The following is a 21,925-nucleotide window of genomic DNA, read 5'->3' as shown; positions in this document are numbered from 1 at the left end:
ATGGTTGTTGTCTTGCAAACGTCCCCATCTGTTGACTCAGGGATCGAGACGTGGCTGCACGATCTGTTACAGCCATGCGGATAAGATGCCTGTCATCTCGACTGCTAGTGATACCCATGCGGATAAGATGCCTGTCATCTCGACTGCTAGTGATACGAGGCCGTCGCGATCCAGCACGGCGTTACGTATTACCCTCCTGAACCCACCGATTCCATATTCTGCCAACAGCCATTGGATCTCGAGCAACGAGAGCAGCAATGTTGCCATACGATAAACCGCAATCGCGGTAGGCTTCAATCCGACCTTTATCAAAGTCGGAAACGTGATAGTACGCATTTCTCCTCCTTACACGCGACATCACAACAACGTTTCACCAGACAACGCCGGTCAACTGCTGTTTATGTGTATGAGAAATCGGTTGGAAACTTTCCTCATGTCAGCACGTTGTAGGTGTGGCCACCGGCGCCAACCTTGTGTGAATGCTCTGAAAAGCTAATCATTTGGATATCACATCATCTTCTTCCTGTCGGTTAAATTTCGCGTCTGTAGCACATCTTCGTGGTGTAGCGCAATTTGAATGGCCAGTAGTGTATTTTCCCACATCTAGAGGTAGGCACGTAATGCGCAAACCATTTCTTACGACTGTCCTCGTACGGCAATCCTCTGTCCGAGAGAACAAGGTCGAAATTTTCCACTTGCAAATTTCGAAGAACTTCCCGCTGACATCGTTGAGTACCACACAACGAATAAAAGTAACAGCCAATAAAGGGAGAAAGGAATAACAATAAGAACAAATAAAATAATAATAAGCCCTACACACAGAAAGTCGCAAGGCGCAACGATCGCACAGATCAGCAAGCTGACTGCAGCTGAATCTCACTGCAAGCAGGAAGCGTTGTATTACGGTATATTGATAATTTTTACTTATGGACCGTTTGACAGCATCTGAATAAAACACAATTTTAGTGCCATACGCGTTTCGCCGTTATTTTCTGCAAGGCATCATCAGTGGCCTGGAATATGTACATATGTTTGCTATTTAATTTACATTTTTGTCACTGTGGCTATAGGTTATTAACAGTTCTGGTGGTTGGTATTTCCTATCAAGTAGTAATGTTTTTGTGGTGTCACCGCCAGACACCACACTTGCTAGATGGTAGCCTTTAAATCGGCCGCGGCCCGTTAGTATACGTCGGACCCGCGTGTCGCCACTAATAGTGATTGCAGACCGAGCGCCGCCACACGGCTGGTCTAGAGAGACTTCCTAGCACTCGCCCCAGTTGTACAGCCGACTTTGCTAGCGATGGTTCACTGACAAAATACGCTCTCATTTGCCGAGACGATAGTTAGCATAGCCTTCAGCTACGTCCTTTGCTACGACCTAGCAAGGCGCCAATATCAGTTGCTAATGATACTGTAAAGAATGTACAGACAAGAGCGACGTTCAACATTAATGGATTAAAGTTAAGTATTCCACCAGTTACCTCCTTTTTTCTGAAGCCTAAATTCCTTGTCCTGTTCAAGACCTCACGCCAGCCTGCGTGAGCTTAAACGCGTGCCTTTCGGCTTCCTCTACCATTAGTGGGTTGGCTCTCATGCCAATCCACAACAGTTTTGAACTGCACTTACAGGTTGCGTGGACAATTTCTTACATATTGCGCTCCTGTTGCATTCTTGGTGTTGTTCTTCTGCTTATGAACGCTAATTTGCGGTTTTTTTCACATTCCACAGCACAATGAACTGAAGGCTTGTTTCAATGCAATGTTTCGGTTTCTGTTGCCGACTGTCAAATGTTTCTGCCAAAGATCGAATATTATTGCCAAACTTCCGAGTGTAATTATTGAAGTATCTGTGATCTGTTCGTGTATGCATGTGTGTGTGTGTGTGTGTGTGTGTGTGTGTGTGTGTCCAGATGGTGAAAGGGGAAGAGTTTGTTTGTTTTATGTTATCATTTCCTTTATTAAGTGTAGTAGGGAGCATGTGCTGATGTGTGTTTGTTCATTTATCACATGTTTGTTTTCTGCTATGGCTTTCTAGATATGGAAGTTTTCTTGCGTTTGTATAAGATGTTTGTCATGGTTGCTTATTCTCATTATTTTCATCTCTTGTTCCATGTTTGTAGGATGATGGTTATGGGGTTTTCGAATGCTCTGCAAATGTGGAATGGTTTGTTTCATACTTCCAACATCTGATATGTTCTTTGTATAGTGTTTCAAAATTCCTGCATGCCATGCATATGTATACTGCATCACTACTTTGACATTCAAGATTATATATTCCTGATTGTTGGAATTTGTCCCTCTTGGTAGCTGGCTGGCTTAGGTGTGATTGGAGGGTTTGCCCAGGCTTATATGTTATTTTGAAGCCCTATCTCTTTAGGATGTTTGCAACTCTGTGTGTTAGTTTATGTGTGTAGGTCATGGTGTACCATCTGGTTCTTTTCTGTGTGGTGCTGTCATTGTGTGTGTTTGTTGAGTGTGTTTGTAAGTTTTCAGCTTGTGAGTTCTCTTGTATTTTGCAAATGTTGTGTTTGTTTTGTATTTGTGTTTTTATTTTTTGATTGAGCCTGTGTACCACATGTGTGTCATACCCGTTGTTCCTAGCTATTTGTATGATTGTACTCATTTCTTATTCATAGTTTGTCTTGCTGAGTGGGATTCTGTTTAATCTATGTAACATTGTAAGGTCCACTTAGAAAAATTATACATGACTGTGCTTAAACTGACACACAATATTTTTTTAGCGCAACGCAATCTGACTTTCAATAATCCCTACAAGAGAATGGCCCTGACTAAATTAACCTATACGTTTCACAAATCGCTTGCCTCACAAAAATCTTCGTTACTCGAACTACTGCAATACAGCGAGCGCCACAGCTGCCAGCTAAATAAAAGATTCAAACTACTGAAGGCACTAACTACTGATAGCCATAGTTAGCAAATGAAAGATTTTGATAGAGAACAAACAATGTACACTCCTGGAAATGGAAAAAAGAACACATTGACACCGGTGTGTCAGACCCACCATACTTGCTCCGGACACTGCGAGAGGGCTGTACAAGCAATGATCACACGCACGGCACAGCGGACACACCAGGAATCGAGGTGTTGGCCGTCGAATGGCGCCAGCTGCGCAGCATTTGTGCACCGCCGCCGTCAGTGTCAGCCAGTTTGCCGTGGCATACGGAGCTCCATCGCAGTCTTTAACACTGGTAGCATGCCGCGACAGCGTGGACGTGAACCGTATGTGCAGTTGACGGACTTTGAGCGAGGGCGTATAGTGGGCATGTGGGAGGCCGGGTGGACGTACAGCCGAATTGCTCAACACGTGGGGCGTGAGGTCTCCACAGTACATCGATGTTGTCGCCAGTGGTCGGCGGAAGGTGCACGTGCCCGTCGACCTGGGACCGGACCGCAGCGACGCACGGATGCACGCCAAGACTGTAGGATCCTACGCAGTGCCGTAGGGGACCGCACCGCCACTTCCCAGCAAATTAGGGACACTGTTGCTCCTGGGGTATCGGCGAGGACCATTCGCAACCGTCTCCATGAAGCTGGGCTACGGTCCCGCACACCGTTAGGCCGTCTTCCGCTCACGCCCCAACATCGTGCAGCCCGCCTCCAGTGGTGAATGGAGGGACGAATGGAGACGTGTCGTCTTCAGCGATGAGAGTCGCTTCTGCCTTGGTGCCAATGAGGGTCGTATGCGTCTTTGGCGCCGTGCTGGTGAGCGCCACAATCAGGACTGCATACGACCGAGGCACACAGGGCCAACACCCGGCATCATGGTGTGGGGAGCGATCTCCTACACTGGCCGTACACCACTGGTGATCGTCGAGGGGACACTGAATAGTGCACGGTACATCCAAACCGTCATCGGACCCATCGTTCTACCATTCCTAGACCGGCAAGGGAACTTGCTGTTCCAACAGGACAATGCACGTCCGCATGTATCCCGTGCCACCCAACGTGCTCTAGAAGGTGTAAGTCAACTACCCTGGCCAGCAAGATCTCCGGATCTGTCCCCCATTGAGCATGTTTGGGACTGGATGAAGCGTCGTCTCACGCGGTCTGCACGTCCAGCACGAACGCTGGTCCAACTGAGGCGCCAGGTGGAAATGGCATGGCAAGCCGTTCCACAGGACTACATCCAGCATCTCTACGATCGTCTCCATGGGAGAATAGCAGCGTGCATTGCTGCGAAAGGTGGATATACACTGTACTAGTGCCGACATTGTGCATGCTCTGTTGCCTGTGTCTATGTGCCTGTGGTTCTGTCAATGTGATCATGTGATGTATCTGACCCCAGGAATGTGTCAATAAAGTTTCCCCTTCGTGGGACAATGAATTCACAGTGTTCTTATTTCAATTTCCAGGAGTGTATTTACCTTAATAGTGCTCAAAAGACATAATATATATATATCAGTCCATAATATTACAAATTTACTCTTTCTGATGGACACACGTCCAGATCGTCTGCTCTCAAAATTCCTCCATCTCTCTCCCCACATCCACCACTGCTGGCGGCTCACCTCCAACTGCGCAATGCTACGCGCTGTTAACAGCCAACTGCCCAACACTACAATAGCAAATTCCAACAATGCCACCCAGCCACAGACTGCACACAGCACAGCCAGTGATTTTTATACAGAGCGCTAGGTGGCGGTGGCGCTACCAATATAAGAACCTAAACAGCCTACTTACAACATGTGTCTTAGTGCTGCAAGTTTCAGGCTGTGGGGGTGGTTGGATTTGGAATGTATTATTGTGTCTGTGGCTACCGGTTTTCTAAAGCTGTTAAATGTATGTTTGCCATTTTCTTTTTTTATTGTAATGTTAAGAAAATTTATTTGTTTTTTTTTTCTTTTTCAAGTTTGAATTTTATGTACTAACAATTAAATTAAATGTAAATGAAATAGGAAACATCTGTACATAATCCAGGCCACTGATGATGCCCTGCAGAAAATAAAGGCGAAACGCGTATGGCACTAAAATTGTGTTTTATTCAGTTGCTGTCTGACGGTCCATAAGTAAATACTATCAGTATACCGTAATATTACACGCAACTGAGGAAGGCAGGACTACAAAAGTTGAGGAAGCGTTGTGGTGGTGGAGTGAAGCTTTGGAAAGTTCGGGATTTTTCTGCAGCTGCAGGTAGCTTCTGTCCTCGCTATCAATCGTATGAACTTTTTGGTTAGGTCCTAGGCTTTAGTTATGCAGACACGAGGACTCACCGCGCCGAGGAAGACGTATCCCAGCTCCTGGGCTAGCGCTCCGGCCGCCCGCGGCCCGCCCTCCAGCCGCACCACCCACTCGTTGCTGAAGTGCAGCGCGTTCTGCACGCCGTCGTGCGCCAGGCCGGCGCCCGCCAGCACCGCCAGCAGCAGCTGCACCCACATCGCCATCTGGAAGCATTACGGCACCCGCGTAAACAGCCGGCACGTTCCTTACCCAGCCTCACACCAGTTCTACAGGGTGGTATTGCGAATACATAGAAAGAAGGATCCTTTATTGTGTGATTATATGATAGCGGAACAAACACTGGCAGCAGTTACTTCTGTAAAATATCTGGGAGTATGCGTACGGAACGATTTGAAGTGGAATGATCATATAAAATTAATTGTTGGTAAGGCGGGTGCCGGGTTGAGATTCATTGGGAGAGTCCTTAGAAAATGTAGTCCGTTAACAAAGGAGGTGGCTTACAAAACACTCGTTCGGCCTATACTTGAGTATTGTTCATCAGTGTGGGATCCGTACCAGATGGGGTTGACGGAGGAGAAGATCCAAAGAAGAGCGGCGCGTTTCGTCACAGGGTTATTTGGTAACCGTGATAGCGTTACGGAGATGTGTAGCAAACTCAAGTGGCAGACTCTGCAAGAGAGGCGCTCTGCATCGCGGTGTACCTTGCTCGCCAGGTTTCGAGAGGATGCGTTTCTGGATGAGGTATCGAATATATTGTTTCCCCCTACTTATACCTCCCGAGGAGATCACGAATGTAAAATTAGAGAGATTCGAGCGCGCAAGGAGGCTTTCAGACAGTCGTTCTTCCCGCGAACCATACGCGACTGGAACAGAAAAGGGAGGTAATGACCGTGGGCACGTAAAGTGCCCTCCGCCACACACCGTTGGGTGGCTTGCGGAGTATAAATGTAGATGTAGATGTAGATATGGTCCATTGATAGTGACCGGGCCAAATATCTCACGAAATGAGCATCAAACGATAAAACTACGAAGTACGAAACTCGTCTAGCTGGAAGGGGGAAACCAGGTGCCGCTATGGTTGGCCTGCTAGATGGCGCTGCCATAGGTCAAACGGATATCAACTGCGCTCTTTTAAACATGGGAACCCCCATTTTCTATTACATATTCGTATAGTACGTAAAGAAATAGGAATGTTTTAGGTGGACCACATTCGTCGCTTTGTGATAGATGCTGCTGTAATAGTCTCAAACGATCGTGTGAAACCCAGCTGCCGCTATTCGTCCACGAGACTCAGAGGGCCATAGACTCGGGTTCCCAGGTAGATGCCGTGTTTCTTGACTTCCGCAAGGCGTTCGATACAGTTCCCCACAGTCGTTTAATGAACAAAGTAAGAGCATATGGACTATCGGACCATTTGTGTGATTGGATTGAAGAGTTCCTAGATAACAGAACGCAGCATGTCATTTTCAATGGAGAGAAGTCTTCCGAAGTGAGACTGATTTCAGGTGTGAAGCAGGGGAGTGTCGTAGGACCGTTGCTATTCACAATATACATAAATGACCTTGTGGATAACATCGGAAGTTCACTGAGCCTTTTTGCCGATGATGCTGTAGTATTTCGAGAGGTTGTAACAATGGAAAATTGTACTGAAATGCAGGAGGATCTGCAGCGAATTGAGGCATGGTGCAGGGAATGGCAATTGAATCTCAATGTAGACAAGGGTAATGTGCTGCGAGTACACAGAAAGAAAGATCCTTTAGCATTTAGCTACAATATAGCAGGTCAGCAACTGGAAGCAGTTAATTCCATAAATTATCTGGGAGTACGCATTAGGAGTGATTTTAAATGGAATGATCATATAAAGTTGATCGTCGGTAAAGCAGATGACAGACTGAGATACATTCGAAGAATCCTAAGGAAATGCAAGGAAGTAGGTTACAGTACGCTTGTTCGCCCACTGCTTGAATACTGCTCAGCAGTGTGGGATCCGTACCAGACAGGGTTGATAGAAGAGATAGAGAAGATTCAACGGAGAGCAGCGCGCTTCCGTACAGGATCATTCAGTAATCACTAAAGCGTTACGGAGATGACAGATAAACTCCAGTGGAAGACTGCAGGAGAGACGCTCAGTAGCTCGGCACGGGCTTTTGTTGAAGTTTCGAGAACATACCTTCACCGAGGAGTCAAGCAGTATATTGCTCTCTCCTACGTGTATCTCGCGAATAGACCGTGAGGATAAAATCAGAGATTAGAGCCCACACAAAGGCATACCGACAATCTTTCTTTCCACGAACGATACATGACTGTAATAGAAGGGAGAACCGATAGAGGTACTCAAAGTACCCTCCGCCACACACCGTCGGGTGGCGTGCGGAGTATGGATGTAGATATAGAACGTTTAAGTATGTGCTATCACGTAACATTCCGCCAGTGCGGGCGGTTTTTGCTTCGTAATACATTATCCGTGTTAAAATGGACCGTTTACCAATTGCGGAAAACGTCGATATCGTGTTTATGTGTAGCTTTTATGATCAAAATGCCCAACGGGCGTATGGTATGTATGCTGCTCGGTATCCTGGACGACATCATCCAAGTGTCCGACCGTTCGCCGGATAGTTACGTTATTTAAGGAAACAGGAAGTGTTTAGCCACTTGTGAAACGTCAACCACGACCTGCAACAGATGACGATGCCCTAGTATGTGTTTTAGCTGCTGTTTCGGCTAATCCGCACATCATTAGCAGACAAATTGGGCGAGAATCGGGAATCTCAAAATCGACGGTGTTGAGAATGCTACATGAACATCGATTGCACCTGTACCATATTTCTATGCAACAGGAATTGCAGGGCGACGACTTTGAACGTCGTGTACAGTTCTGCCACTGGCCACAAGAGATATTGCTGGACGATGACAGATATTTTGCACGCGTTCTATTTAGCGACGAAGCGTCATTCACCAACAGCGGTAACGTAAACCGGCATAATATGCACTATTGGACAACGAAAAATCCACGATGGCTGCCACAAGTGGAGCATCAGCGGCCTTGGCGGGTTAATGTATGGTGCGGCATTATGGGAGGAAGGATAATTGGCCCCATTTTATCGATGGCAGCCTAAATGGTACAATGTATGCTGATTTCCTATGTAATGTTCTACCGATTTTACTACAAGATGTTTCACTGCATGACAGAATGGCGATGTACTTCCAACATGATGGATGTCCGGCACATAGCTCGCGTGCGGTTGAAGCGGTATTGAATAGCATATTTCATGACAGGTGGATTGGTCGTCGAAGCACCATACCATAGCCCGCACGTTCACCGGATCTGACGTCCCTGGATTTGTTTCTGTGCGGAAAGTTGAAGGATATTTGCTATCGTGATCCACCGACAACGCCTTACAACATGCGTCAGCGCGCTGTCAATGCATGTGCGAACATTACGGAAGGCGAACTACTCGCTGTTGAAAGAAATGTCGTTACACGTATTGACAAATGCATTGAGGTTGACGGACATGAGTTTGAGGAATTATTGCATTAATGTGGTATTTACAGGTAATCACGCTGTAACAGCATGCGTTCTCGGAAATGATAAGTTCACAAAGGTACATGTATCACATTGGAACAACGGAAAGAAAATGTTAAAACGTACCTTCGTTGTGTATTTTAATTTAAAAAACCTACCTGTTCGTCTAAAATTGTGAGCCATATGTTTGTGACTATTAAATCGCCATCTATCACAAAGCGAAAAAAGTGGTCCAACTAAAACATTCATATTTCTTTACGTACTACACGAATATGTAATAAAAAATGGAGATTCCTGTTTTAAAAAAACGCAGTTGATATTTGTTTGACCTATTTCGTGAGATATTTGGCCCGGTCACGATCAATGGACCACCATGTATAGCTCGACCCATATCGATGAGGCCCTCCACTCCTGCACTACTTGCATGATATTCTTATCGTCACCACCTCCAGTATCTACACTGGCTCTTCTCTATCCTCTTCGACAGTGGACATATTCAAAAGTCCTACACGATGGTGGATTGGAGTCCAAAACCCCATATTATTCCCTCTAACCTGCGCGCTGTTGCCTTCCCAAGTTTCCCCATTGCCTCCAGTTCTTGAACTTCATGCACTCCGATACATTCCCTCACCAATATCCTGTACCAGTTTATTATTTTCTCACGTCTCTTCAAACTCCCGGAACCCCTTCACCCGTTTTTGGCGTCCCACACCCTGTGGAGTTCTGTAACAACTCCCTATACGATACGACATAGCATTTGCAAGTGACCTTCATTTGGTATGAAATTGCAAAACTTATTTATCAGATACGTATATGACAGGTTCTTTGTGCGGAATACGTGATCCACACCTATTTTCCTAAATAATTACGTAATATTTTCTTCTATGTTTAATTCCATTCATTCAGTACTTTAAGATGCAACTTAAACGATGCGAAAACGGCTGTGTGGGTCTCTAATCGACTTAAATAAATACAGCTACAGCGGACTATTGGGCTTTTCATTCAGTTTCATATTTTAATTTGTTTTAACACCTGTTTTTAAACACCTACTGTACTGTACAAATTGTCAGTCATGTACGTTATGAACTATTGGTTACCCTACCATTTTACTCTCCAAGTAAAGGTGTCAAACTATCCTGTCCGTGCATATCTGAAATCCAGCCCCTCTCCTACCACCGACATCATCCCTCCTAACAATTACCGACACTCATCCCACATCCTTTCTTGTGTAACCTCCATTCCACCTGCGTCCAAATCCTACAACTAGGAAATTATATCAGGAGGCCACAGAACCACCATTCTTACAGATCTCAAGATTAAGCACATCATCATTTTGTCGATATTAAGATAATAGTTCCTATTGCTGTATTTATGAGATCGTTGTTATTGCAGTTTCCCCCCTACACACCCTAGGAAGGAACGGAAGTTACAGTTAAATAAACAAAAATATGCAGCCGAATATTTGCCAACACATCTTACGATCCCCACACCGCCTTTTCTTGTCTCTTTTTTAACAGTTTTCCATTCGCTTTCTCTCAAGTGTAGCACAGTTCATCTTATTCCCACATCAGGACTTTCCCTTGATTTCCATTCCTTCCATCACCATAGTCCTGTTTCGATGTTGTTTACCTCCATCCAGAAACCCCCGAATCCTACCTCCACTGCCCACACTAAACATGTGTCCAGCTGTCAGTCAACCAACTCCATTGCTACCTTATAGGTTACACCACCATATATCCACTCGAGTTACTTCTGTTATCGCATCCACTCTGTACTTTTAGTGTGGTGCAGTGCTCCGTATTGATCGTCTACACATGGATCGGCATTTTTACTTAACAAATAAACAGTTTTAATACCATAAATGCGCAAATTTCCTTTCAATTTCTTTTAAGAAATAGCTAATATATACTTTATCTCCTTTACATACTAGAGCTATCTATGTTTTAAAAATTACTTTCTGCTGAGAAGCGTCAAACAGAACGACTGCCAGACTACTCCTGATTGTGGTGGTTGAAGGAACAAATGGTACCACCTTAGAAAAGCTTAACAAATATTATTAAATGTCAGGTCTTAACGAGAGAAATGATTCTGTATGCAACCCGGCTCCCGTGTGTGACAGTCAGAAGTCAAATAAGATATCGGTGGCAGGTAACCCTTCCGAAAGCACCTGGACACTTTATAGGAGGTCTGTTCAAAAAATTCCCGAACTTCGTCCACAAAGTTTTTCTGCGCTTACCTTTTACTTAACGTACATGCTCTTCTTCGAAATACTCTCCTGCCCAATGGATACACAGCTCCCAACGCCGTTTACAGGAAGCAGTCTTTGGACGCCTCTCTCTGGATCGCGCCAAGCGCCGTCTGTAGATTTTCTTTTATCTCCTCTATCGTTGCAAATCTTCGTCCATTCAACGATGTTTTCAGCTTTGGAAATAAAAAAAAAGTCCTAAGGGGCAAGTTCTGGCGAGTACGGAGGATGAGGCACCACAGTGATTTAACACTTGAAGGTCTCTCTGGTCTTGACTCATGAGCAGGATTTCATGACATGATCCAACTGAAACGTTACATTCTTCTGCAATCTCTCGGACAATCAGTCTTCGATTATCATGCACGATTTCATTGGCGTTCCTGACATGAGAGTCGTCGATAGACGTCGAAGAGCGTCATGGACTAGGGTCATCTTTTAACTTCCGTCCGGCCATGTTTAAACCTTCTAACCATTCGTAACACAGAGTATAGTTCAAGTACTCATCGCCGTTGCTTTCTTGCATCGTTTGGTGCATCTCTGTTAACGTTTTCTTGAGTTTCACGCAAAATTTAATGCAGACGCTTTGCTCCTCTAACTCTGCCATCCCGAAATTCGCAAACTGTGCGACATATCGTTATACTCACTATAGCACTGAACAATAATTAACAGACATATAACAATGTAACTTTCCATAGTTACTCATTAAACACAGGCGCGTACAGGATTGCCAGTCGCATTTCGACGAATGTTTCAAATTTTTTTGTACAGATCTCTAACTTCTTTGAGACTTGTCAAACACGCCAGAAAGTAGTACACTTGACATCTCGCCATTGGTGCCGAGTGTCGAGGTCAACGGAATAACGAGAAATCTCCCAATGCGCTTAATGGAAGAACAAGGAGTACGATTTAGAGAGACAGTCAAACATAAAGCGATCACATGTCGACGGAGGGACATTCAATTTCAGTACCGAGAACAAAGAGGGCAGTGACGCAATCGCAGCAGCACTTGATCGATCAGTAAACACATTAACTATGAGAAGACGGTGATAGGCACTTCGTGGACGCTAAGCAACTGCAAATTAGGTAATGTTTTACAATATTCATTGGAACATTATTGAACAGAGACGGCCTACCTTTGTCTCAAAGAGTTAGAATAATGGAATATTAGGGAATAGCAGGAACAGATTACTGCTTGGTACTTGTCTCTTGTACGGTAGGCGAAGTGGCCTGTGATTAGTTCAGCAGTTAGCACAGCGAGTGATAGTCAAGCACTTGCGTCTAATAGAGATCTTTTCTAATAATTATTGAAGGCATATGACGTTATGATAAGGGGTTTTGTTCCGACACTTCACTAAGTGAATTTGTTCGTTAGAACAATTACTTGATTAAGGAAACAGTAATAACATACTTCGTCAGGAAACCATTCCTGCCAACTCCGCGAGAGTTACCGATGTTCTGAAACGTAACCTCTTCCAACTAACAAGATTTTCTCCCTCTCATCTCCGCTATAAAGGTCGATAACAAAGCAAATTAAACGCACAATGTTTTTAACGTCCTGACTGCGCCACCCATAGGGAACCTGTGCTGGGATGCGATAAGTTATTTGCCCTCTTTACCACTGTCACTTTCCCCTTTCCTGTTCCAGTCGCAAAGAATGATTGCCGCTGAGCCTGTAATTTTTCTTTCTTGATCTTTCCGTGAGATATACGTAGGACGAAGCAATATAATGGTTGACTCTTCTGGCAATGTACGCTCTCGAAAACTTAACAGTAAACCACAGTGCTATGCTGGACGCCTCTCTTGCAGTGTCTGGCACTGGAGTTAACTGAGAATGTCCGTGCCGTTTTCACGTTTTCTAAATGAATCTGTGACAATATGTGTTGCTCTTATTTGGATCTTTTCTGTTTCCTCTAGCGGTCTGGTACGATCGCAGAGTGACGAACAGTGTTCAAGTACTGGATGAGGGTATTGTATGCTACCTCTTTTGTGGGAGGACTACACTTCCTGAGGTTTTGTCCAGTGGATCTCAGTCTGGTATTCGCGTCACCTGCGATTACTTTTATTTGCTTGTTCCACTTTGAATCGTTCCAAACGCATGCTCCTAGACACTTTATGGATGTGACAGTTTTCAGTGAGTACCTTGCAGTCATGTGCTCAAAAAATAATGCATATTTATGCCTATTTATGCGCAATAGGATAGATTTCTTTACATTGAGTGTCAACTGTCAATTTCTGCACCAACTGATAGTGAAATATTATTAAAAGCAAAAGAACAGTTTAAGTATTCGTATAGAATGTTGAATTTAGTTTTTTTTTCTATACGAGTAGAGTCCTGCAGTATGAAAGGTTTAATGGTTGCTCACAGTATTGTCAGTTTGTAAATATAAGAAGTTATGGCTTCTGGAATTTTGCTGTGAAAATGATTATTATAACGGTGTTTTACTACAAATTTAGCGGAATATGTCGATCTCCATGATCTTTAATGTCTTTCAAATACTCCATCGCCACCTACAGATTTGGAGATCTAGCAGTATGGTATTGTAATTCTGCAGGATTAATTTATGCATGGTAGTGATTGCTGAGTTCCGTGGATGTGGATTACATTACTTGAAGAAGTACAGCAGCCAGACACTTTTTGCACAGCTTTGTTTACACCAACCTATTATGGCATTCTGACTAAAGTTAGCGTGTACAGAAATGCAAAGGCGCTTTATTTCTTCAACTAATAACTTGTTTGAGTTGTAAACGATCTCATTTAAGGATAGACTGTTTTTTCCCACAAAGACATGTGTATGTATCTCTGTGACTTCATTTAAAAACAGCACCTTTGCATGTGTTTGACGTGGATTTCATGTGGTAGAACAACTAACTTTGGCAAATTTTGTGAGTATGTCATGCTCACCTACTTACCAAAAAAACAAACGTAATACGCTATTCTTCACGTTGTGCGATTTCCGTTGTACAATGGCGCTGATTCTAACCGGTGCTAGATATCTTTCATAGGATTTCAGTTGCTGAAATGCATCATCAATTTACAGCTAAAGGCATTCCCCCGACGTGTGCACGGAAGAAAATTATCACTGAAAGCATACAGCACGTTTCATGTCTCCTTGAGTTTCGGAGTCAATATAATTTCAGGAAGTGGTTCAAATGGCTCTGAGCACTATGGGACTCAACATCTTAGGTCATAAGTCCCCTAGAACTTAGAACTACTTAAACCTAACTAACTTAAGGACGTCACACACACACCCATGCCCGAGGCAGGATTCGAACCTGCGACCGTAGCAGTCCCGCGGTTCCGGACTGCAGCGCCAGAACCGCACGGCCACCCTGGCCGGCTTCAGGAAGTGCCTGATTCCTTAATTTCATATCTAAAAGAAATGCCGTCTTTATAATTATATCAACATACCACTGTTTTACTCCCCGTAGAAATGTAGTTCAGGCAGAAATCTTGTAAACGTCTACCTGTTCATATACTAGGTCCTACCAGATACTACTTTTTCGTAGATAACAACGTCATTTATACAAAGTTCGATGTCAGTCATTAAAACTGCCACTTAACTAGTATTCAGCATCAGTATTTTAGTTAAACTCAAAGCATACCTAAGATTGTTTACGACTCAGCGTTAAGGAGATCAAGATCACATCTTCCGCTGAAAAATTTATTCATCAAGTTATTTATGGCTTTACACTTCATCTGAACGTTTAGACTCTACTAGGTGCAGTAGGGACCAAATAGAGAACTATTTGGAAATCACCGACATTTTGGATGTTATGTATAAAGAACTCGTCTTGAGCTGCATCTATGCTGGCCGAAAACCTACTGATTTACAGAAAGAAGACGTATGTTTCACAAGATAATCCTTTGATATGGAACACAGAATTTATTAGAATTCCTCGTGGCTCTCTGAAATGCTTGGATCTGATAGAAAACTGCAGACTGTAGGGAAAGTGTCTATTGTTCGTGACCAACATAACTGAGAGTGTCCCAAGAGCATAGATCCGGCGATGGAAAAAGCTTTTTTGAGTTGAACTGAAGTTGGTGTTTACAGCCAATGTATTTCTTAAGGATGAATAATATCAAAATGTAGCTATGTACGCCATTTTAATGAAACTGTAAACTGAAGTTACTGATATGAAGTAATTTATTTCGGAGAGCAAATTGGTATTTCGTTCTAGTCTCGGTCTCAAAGGATAGGCAATAAAGTGATATGTATAATTTGGCAAATCCTAACAACTAACTTTATTCGATGCTTAATCTAAGAAATTCATTTATTTACGATATGTCTTTATGCAACTTACTCACATTAAGCTTATGTCGTTAAAGAGAAATTGCACCCGTAAGGTGTAGAGTGTGTTACCTGAGTAAGTTTACGGCGATAGAACTATCAGAAAGGCTCGGTGTGGAAAGCTGAATAGCACAAACTGTACTGTCGTTCGACGAGTAACAGCATCAGCATTAAGTCATTTATGTTATACTGGTTTTGTCGGCTTTGCTACCCAAGCTACTTTATGACGCACGGCGAGAGGTACAGGCGTGGAGAATACAGTGATCTCTTCACGAACGACCTACGTCAACGCGCCTCGTTATCAGTTCTCTGCAAACAGGGCATTCTCCGGCTATGGTACAATGCAGTTATAAAACCAGCAGTTTTTGAATGTTGAAAGCATGACACTACGTGGCATACAGTTACTTGGATGATTCTACACCGCATTCCATCAATAGCAAAGTGGACTTTCAGGGATTTCTATTCATTGTGAAGCGTCCCAAGAGACGTGAACATCGCGAAGTAACATCAACTGAATGAATTAGAAAGAAGAAAGGAATAATTCATTGTAAACAGTTGTTAGGATGTAAATGGTGTAAATAATTATTTATACAGGAATGGAAATTAAACTATCACCATTCGCCCTTGCACACTGTGTAGGATGGAGAAAACTATCTAGTAATAAGGTCAGCAAAGGAACGACAGTAGGAGCAGCGAAGTTTAACGACCCGTTGACAGCAAAGTTATTAGAGAAGGAGCGCACACTAGGGCTGGTTAAGGAAGCGGAAGGAAATCGGCCGTTAGAAGGAACCATCCCTGCAGTAAGGAATGATTAGGGAACGTCGAATCTAACAATATTTCACGGGTACCTATACGTCGACATCCACCGTTGTGAACCTATGTTGTGAACAACAGCCAATCAGCAACAAGTTGGTCTGGTAACCGAACGTGCTTGTATGCGTGTGTCACTGCGAATATTCCCGGGTAATTTGCTGCTGTATTGTAATGCGTTTGTTGTGCTTTGTAGCTGTGTTACGGGCAAGACATGTTCTGCTAAAAACATTATTTCAAAAATTTCGTTTCTGTTTTCTTTTTAACCAATGTCTTAGTTCATGTTTGCTGATGTACAGTACTTATTAGAATAAAAGTTCGTTCATGCTCTTTGTGTACTAGCAAAAACTGAAACAAATGCCCTTTTTCGCTTCTGTTTTAGGGCGCAAAAACAATTAGGGTCATAAACGCCAATGTCAGAACCATGAAGCACGAAGAAGAAAAAGGAGTTAAAAACGACTACGTGTTCAGCCCAATCGACAGAAGGAAAGACAGCTAAATACAGGGACTTCGAGAAAGGTCCGTAAAATATTCCACGGAGAAACGAAGGTCCTGAACTAAAGATTAAATGTCATTCGCCATACTGCTACGATGGATAAAAAGTATGAGTAAGACGCGGTCGACAGCCCGTGAGTCATTCGCTAAAACCGACGATAACTCAGATGGCTAACATAAATAAGAACGTCAGTTGCTACAAAAAATGGGCATTCCGTCAGGAAATGGTGAACCGTCAAAGATTAAGGGCAATGAACCAAAAGTGGACTGGGAGCACAGCTCAACAAATGGCGTTGGCTAAAAAGACAGTGCCTAATATGCAACCTAGCTAAAACTATTTCCTCGGGCCGAGAGGAGGTCATCCAAGCCGCTGGGAGAAGATTAATTCCCCGGAACTTGTTATCATGGGTGGAGGACCAGTGGTTATGCCAAAGTGACACCACCTGCTGACAGACAGCAACACAGAGACCACCGGAGGGAATGGAAGAGCTAGCGGGCCGAGGTACGAGCCTTGGCAGCAGCGTCAGCAGCCTCGTTTCCCGTCAGAGCGGCGTAACCAGGAACCCACATAAACTGCACAGTGGCTCCACCAAGAGTGAGCAAGTGACAGTTTTCCATGACCGATGCACTAACGGATGGGAGTTCCCTTTACATTTCATTACTAACAATATTGTGCCTTATGCAACAGCACGTTGATTACCTTACTGCATTGCTACTTCTTCTTTACAGCTTATTATTTTAAAATATTAATGGCATTACGGCACTTTTCATGTAAATGATTAAACAGTAAATATTTAGCCCATAAACGGCACTACATCGGACTAGTTAGTTCAGATGCACACAATTTTGCATGCTCGACGCTGATTAGCTGTCATGTCCTCGTCATATTTCCACAATCGGTGTCTCCAAATTGGTTATTGGGAAAATTTTACTCGGTTGGACGGCGTTTGCTTCGCTCTGTCCTTACTGTCAGACTGTTTCTGTTCACCCTGTCCTATTGTCCAAAATCATATAGGTCAAAATTTTAGAGTATCCCAAACTGGGTAGGCACTTCAAGATGATGGTCAAATGATCGGTATTGAAAATTTTAGGTTTTATGTGGCAAAATTACTTATAACAACATATTGCTGTCACTGCAACTGTTCAAAGTGACGACCGTCACTCCTAATATGTTGTTGTTGTTGTTGTTGTTGTTGTGGTCTTCAGTCCTGAGACGGGTTTGATGCAGCTCTCCATGCTACTCTATCCTGTGCAAGCTTCTTCATCTCCCAGTACCTACTGCAACCTACATCCTTCTGAATCTGCTTAGTGTATTCATCTCTTGGTCTCCCTCTACGATTTTTACCCTCCACGCTGCCCTCCAATGCTAAATTTGTGATCCCTTGATGCCTCAAAACATGTCCTACCAACCGATCCCTTCTTCTAGTCAAGTTGTGCCACAAACTTCTCTTCTTCCCAATCCTATTCAATACCTCCTCATTAGTTACGTGATCTACTCACCTTATCTTCAGCATTCTTCTGTAGCACCACATTTCGAAAGCTTCTATTCTCTTCTTGTCCAAACTGGTTATCGTCCATGTTTCACTTCCATACATGGCTACACTCCATACAAATACTTTCAGAAACGACTTCCTGACATTTAAATCTATACTCGATGTTAACAAATTTCTCTTCTTCAGAAACGATTTCCTTGCCATTGCCAGTTTACATTTTATATCCTCTCTACTTCGACCATCATCAGTTATTTTACTCCCTAAATAGCAAAATTCCTTTACTACTTTAAGTGTCTCATTTCCTAATCTAATCCCCTCAGCATCACCCGATTTAATTTGACTACATTCCATTATCCTCGTTTTGCTTTCATTGATGTTCATCTTATATCCTCCTTTCAAGACACTGTCCATTCCATTCAACTGCTCTTGATATATTCATTACATATTCATTCGTTATAGATAACTGCATCATCTGCGAAAACTCTTAGGTTACTGTTGATATTGTCTGTCAGGTCATTAATCAAGAACAGGAGCCCGGACACACTTACCTGGTGGTACGTTACTCCTGTATCTATCGATGACCATTTATTGAAGGTAGTGTGTTGGAACCCGTATGACAGCACTGTCATCAATAAGTGTTGATGTTGTGCCGAGTGATATATTTTATCGAAACCACATTCAGTTATTTGTTATGAAAAGTAATCAGTTGACGAACACGAGTTTCTCACATGTTGCTCCTTCAAGGGCTCTTACCACAAGAGCATCGCTTCGTCATATTTAATTAGTTCTAAGGGATCCTATGCGCTCTGCATAGTTTTGCCTTTAAATTTTTTGAACACTCAGTGACGTATAGATTCAATAATTCTGATGATGTAAAGATGTAAAGACGTATAGAATTCTGACGACTTCCATATGCAATGAAAGGCGTGGCGGAATGCAGTTACAGTCAAGTCAGCGCCATGCTGGGCTGTGTGCACTCCTGCCGGTAACTTTGGCTATCATTCCTTTGCTGTGTCTGGCGCGTGCAAACTGAGGCGCCTCGCTACGTACATAAACAGGGTTGGTGGGTGCGGAAACGGCGCCGGTGCAAGTTTCTGGCAAGTTTCCGAGCCGCTCTACTCCTTTAGTCAGCTTACAGTTTCGCAGCAGGCACGGTAGTACTCAGTTTTGCTCAAATAATAAGCCCCATAAATTTGCACACACGCTTGCGCGTCCCTGGAACAGAAGCGTAGCGCTTGCAGTAACTTCACGTGACTGCGCACTCTCGCGCAGCAGTAACGTGTTTCACTGGGGAAGACTCTGGAAATTTCGTGGAATGAAAATGGATCAGGAGAAAGGCTAGAGCCTTTTAGTGGTATGTACACGATCCAAGTACCATGGCCCAGCCTTAATTCATCTGTATTACTAAATGCCTAAAACAGATACAAGGGCGAAGTCGGTGGTTGCCTATGTAATGGCGCCCAGGAGCAACAAAAATTTGATTTTTAATTCTTCGTGTAATTATTAGCCGAATTAAAAATTTAAAATGCTGTCTTAATCTACTCATTAAGAGGTATAATATTATAGGTTACAGATTTCACGCATTAAGTCAAGTATTTAAATTAGAAACAGTTTATTTATCTTGAGGAACCGCAACTAAAGACCCACAAATTACACAGATTATACTCAACTAGTATTTGACAATGAAAGCAATTAAAGACATTCAGAAAACTGTTCATACTTTTTTGATATTTTTTCTCGCTAAACCCTTGCACGCACACACAGACACACACACACACACACACACACACACACACACACACACACACACACACACACACAGACACACAGCAGGCCGGGGTGGCCGAGCGATTCTAGGCGCTACTGTCTGGAACCGCGAGACCGCTACGGTCGCAGGTTCGAATTCTGCCTCGGGCATCGATGTGTGTAATGTCCTTAGGTTAGTTTGGTTTAAGTAGTTCTAAGTTCTACGGGACTGATGACTTCAGAAGTTAAGTCCCATAGTGCTCAGAGCCATTTGAACACACACGCACACACACACACACACACACACACACACACACACACACACACACATGAGTGGCAGGAAAAAAATGAAGCATTACATTAAAGCATGCACCTATCAGAGAGATTTATTGAGATGAGAAAAGTCTTAGAATACGTTCTAATGTCGTGTCGGACCACCGGTGTGGTGCAGCAACTCGACGTGGCGTGAACTCAAAAGATCCTTGGAAGTTCCCTGCAGAAATATTGGAGCGTGCTGTCTCAGTAGACATCCATAATTGCAAAAGTGTTGCCGGTGCAGGATTTTGTGCTTGAAATGACCTCTCGATTATGTCCCATAAGTTTCCTGTGAGATTCGTGGTGGGCGATTTGTATGGTCAAACCATTCGCTCGAATTTTCGAGAATGGTTCTTAAAATAAATCGCGGACAATTGAGGCACGGTACGATGCAGCATTGTCATTCTTAAAAATTCCATTGTTCTTTGGTTACATGAAGTCCGTGAATGGCTGCAAATGGTCTCCAAGTAGTCGGACACTACCATTTTCTGTCAACGATCGGTTTAGTTGGACCATAGCACCCTGTGTTCCGTGTAAACACAGCTCACACCTTCATGGAGCCACCGTCAGCTTCCACGGTGATCTGTTGACAAATTGTGCGCACGACTTCGTAAGCTCTGCGTCTCACTCGAAACCCACTATTAGCTCTTACCAACCGAAATCGTGACTCACCTGACACGGCCATGGTTTTCCAACTGTGTAGGGTCCAGCCAATATGGTCAAGAGCCTTGGAGAGGCGCTTCTGGTGATGTCGAACTGATAGCAACGGCACTTTCGTCGGTAGTCTGCTGCCATAGCCCATTAACGACAAATTTCGCCGCACTATCCTAACAAATATCTTCGTAAGTTCGACATTAATTCCTGCTGTAGTTTCAGGTAGTGTTGCTTGTTTGTTAGAAATGGGAACTCTACACAAACTCCGCTTCTCTCGGTCGTTACCTGAAGGCCGGCGAATGCGTTGTCCGTGTTGAAAGGTTAATGCCTGAAACCTGGTATTCTTCTCACACTCCCGACACTGCGCATCTCGAAATATTGAATTCCCTAACGATTTCCGAAATGAACTATGCATCTAGCTCCAACTACCATCCCGCGTTCGAAGTCTTTTAATTCGCGACGTGCGGCCGTAATCACGTCAATAACTATTCCACATGAATCTGGTGAATACAAATGACAGTCCTGTTATACCTTGTGATCGCGATGTTACCATCATTTCTGTATGTGCCTGTCGTTAGCCCATCACTTTTATCTCTTCCGCGTAAAGTAATCAGACGTTTGAAGCCGTTTTGTGCATCGGAGTTTGATTTTTTGAAGAATGGGAGGTGGGAGGGTGTTATTGATCTAATAATAAACGGTGATTAATCTCCCGTTCAAATGGCATCGTCTTGGAACATGCTCAGAGAATAAAACTGTGTGTCGGACCTAGAGGCAAACCCACAACCTTGTCTGTTATTTTTCACAACTGAGTTATCCAGGCACGAATAACGAGCAATAGTCAAGGTTTTCGGTTCATGTCGCGGCTGGACGCAAAGTTTTAATCTGCCAGGAATTTTCAAATCAATGCATGCTCCTCCCGAGAGTGAAAGATTACACCAATAAGTAATCAGCTAGGCTGTGTCTTACTTATTTCCTCGCAGTATCCTTTTTTCTAGATGTGCTAGTTCTGAAAGGTATGAACGAAAGGTTCTACAAAGTTTGGAAATTGCGAGAGAAGTTCTTACAAAGCTGAAACTGTTATTGATGGGCATGAGTCGACTGGAAAGCTCATTCGGAAAGAGCATTTCCCACGAATGGAAAGGTTCCGGGTTCGA

General features: G+C 43.6%; 1 protein-coding gene across 2 annotated transcripts in view; it reads right to left on the bottom strand.

The window, feature by feature from the left end:
• Positions 1-21,925, bottom strand: part of LOC124804929 (neuroendocrine convertase 1-like) — a 499,313-nt gene that overhangs the window by 353,481 nt on the left and 123,907 nt on the right. For both annotated transcript variants that reach the window (XM_047265304.1, XM_047265305.1), the window contains exon 2: positions 5,234-5,404. In XM_047265304.1, coding sequence (XP_047121260.1) covers positions 5,234-5,404 — 171 coding nt within the window. The remainder of the gene's footprint in view (positions 1-5,233; positions 5,405-21,925) is intronic.

This window comes from Schistocerca piceifrons, chromosome 7 (assembly GCF_021461385.2).
Source record: "Schistocerca piceifrons isolate TAMUIC-IGC-003096 chromosome 7, iqSchPice1.1, whole genome shotgun sequence".
In the NCBI taxonomy this organism is placed as follows: Eukaryota; Metazoa; Arthropoda; class Insecta; order Orthoptera; family Acrididae; genus Schistocerca; species Schistocerca piceifrons.
The sequence above is the reverse complement of the archived record's forward strand: the minus strand, read 5'-3'. Positions and strand labels throughout refer to the sequence as shown.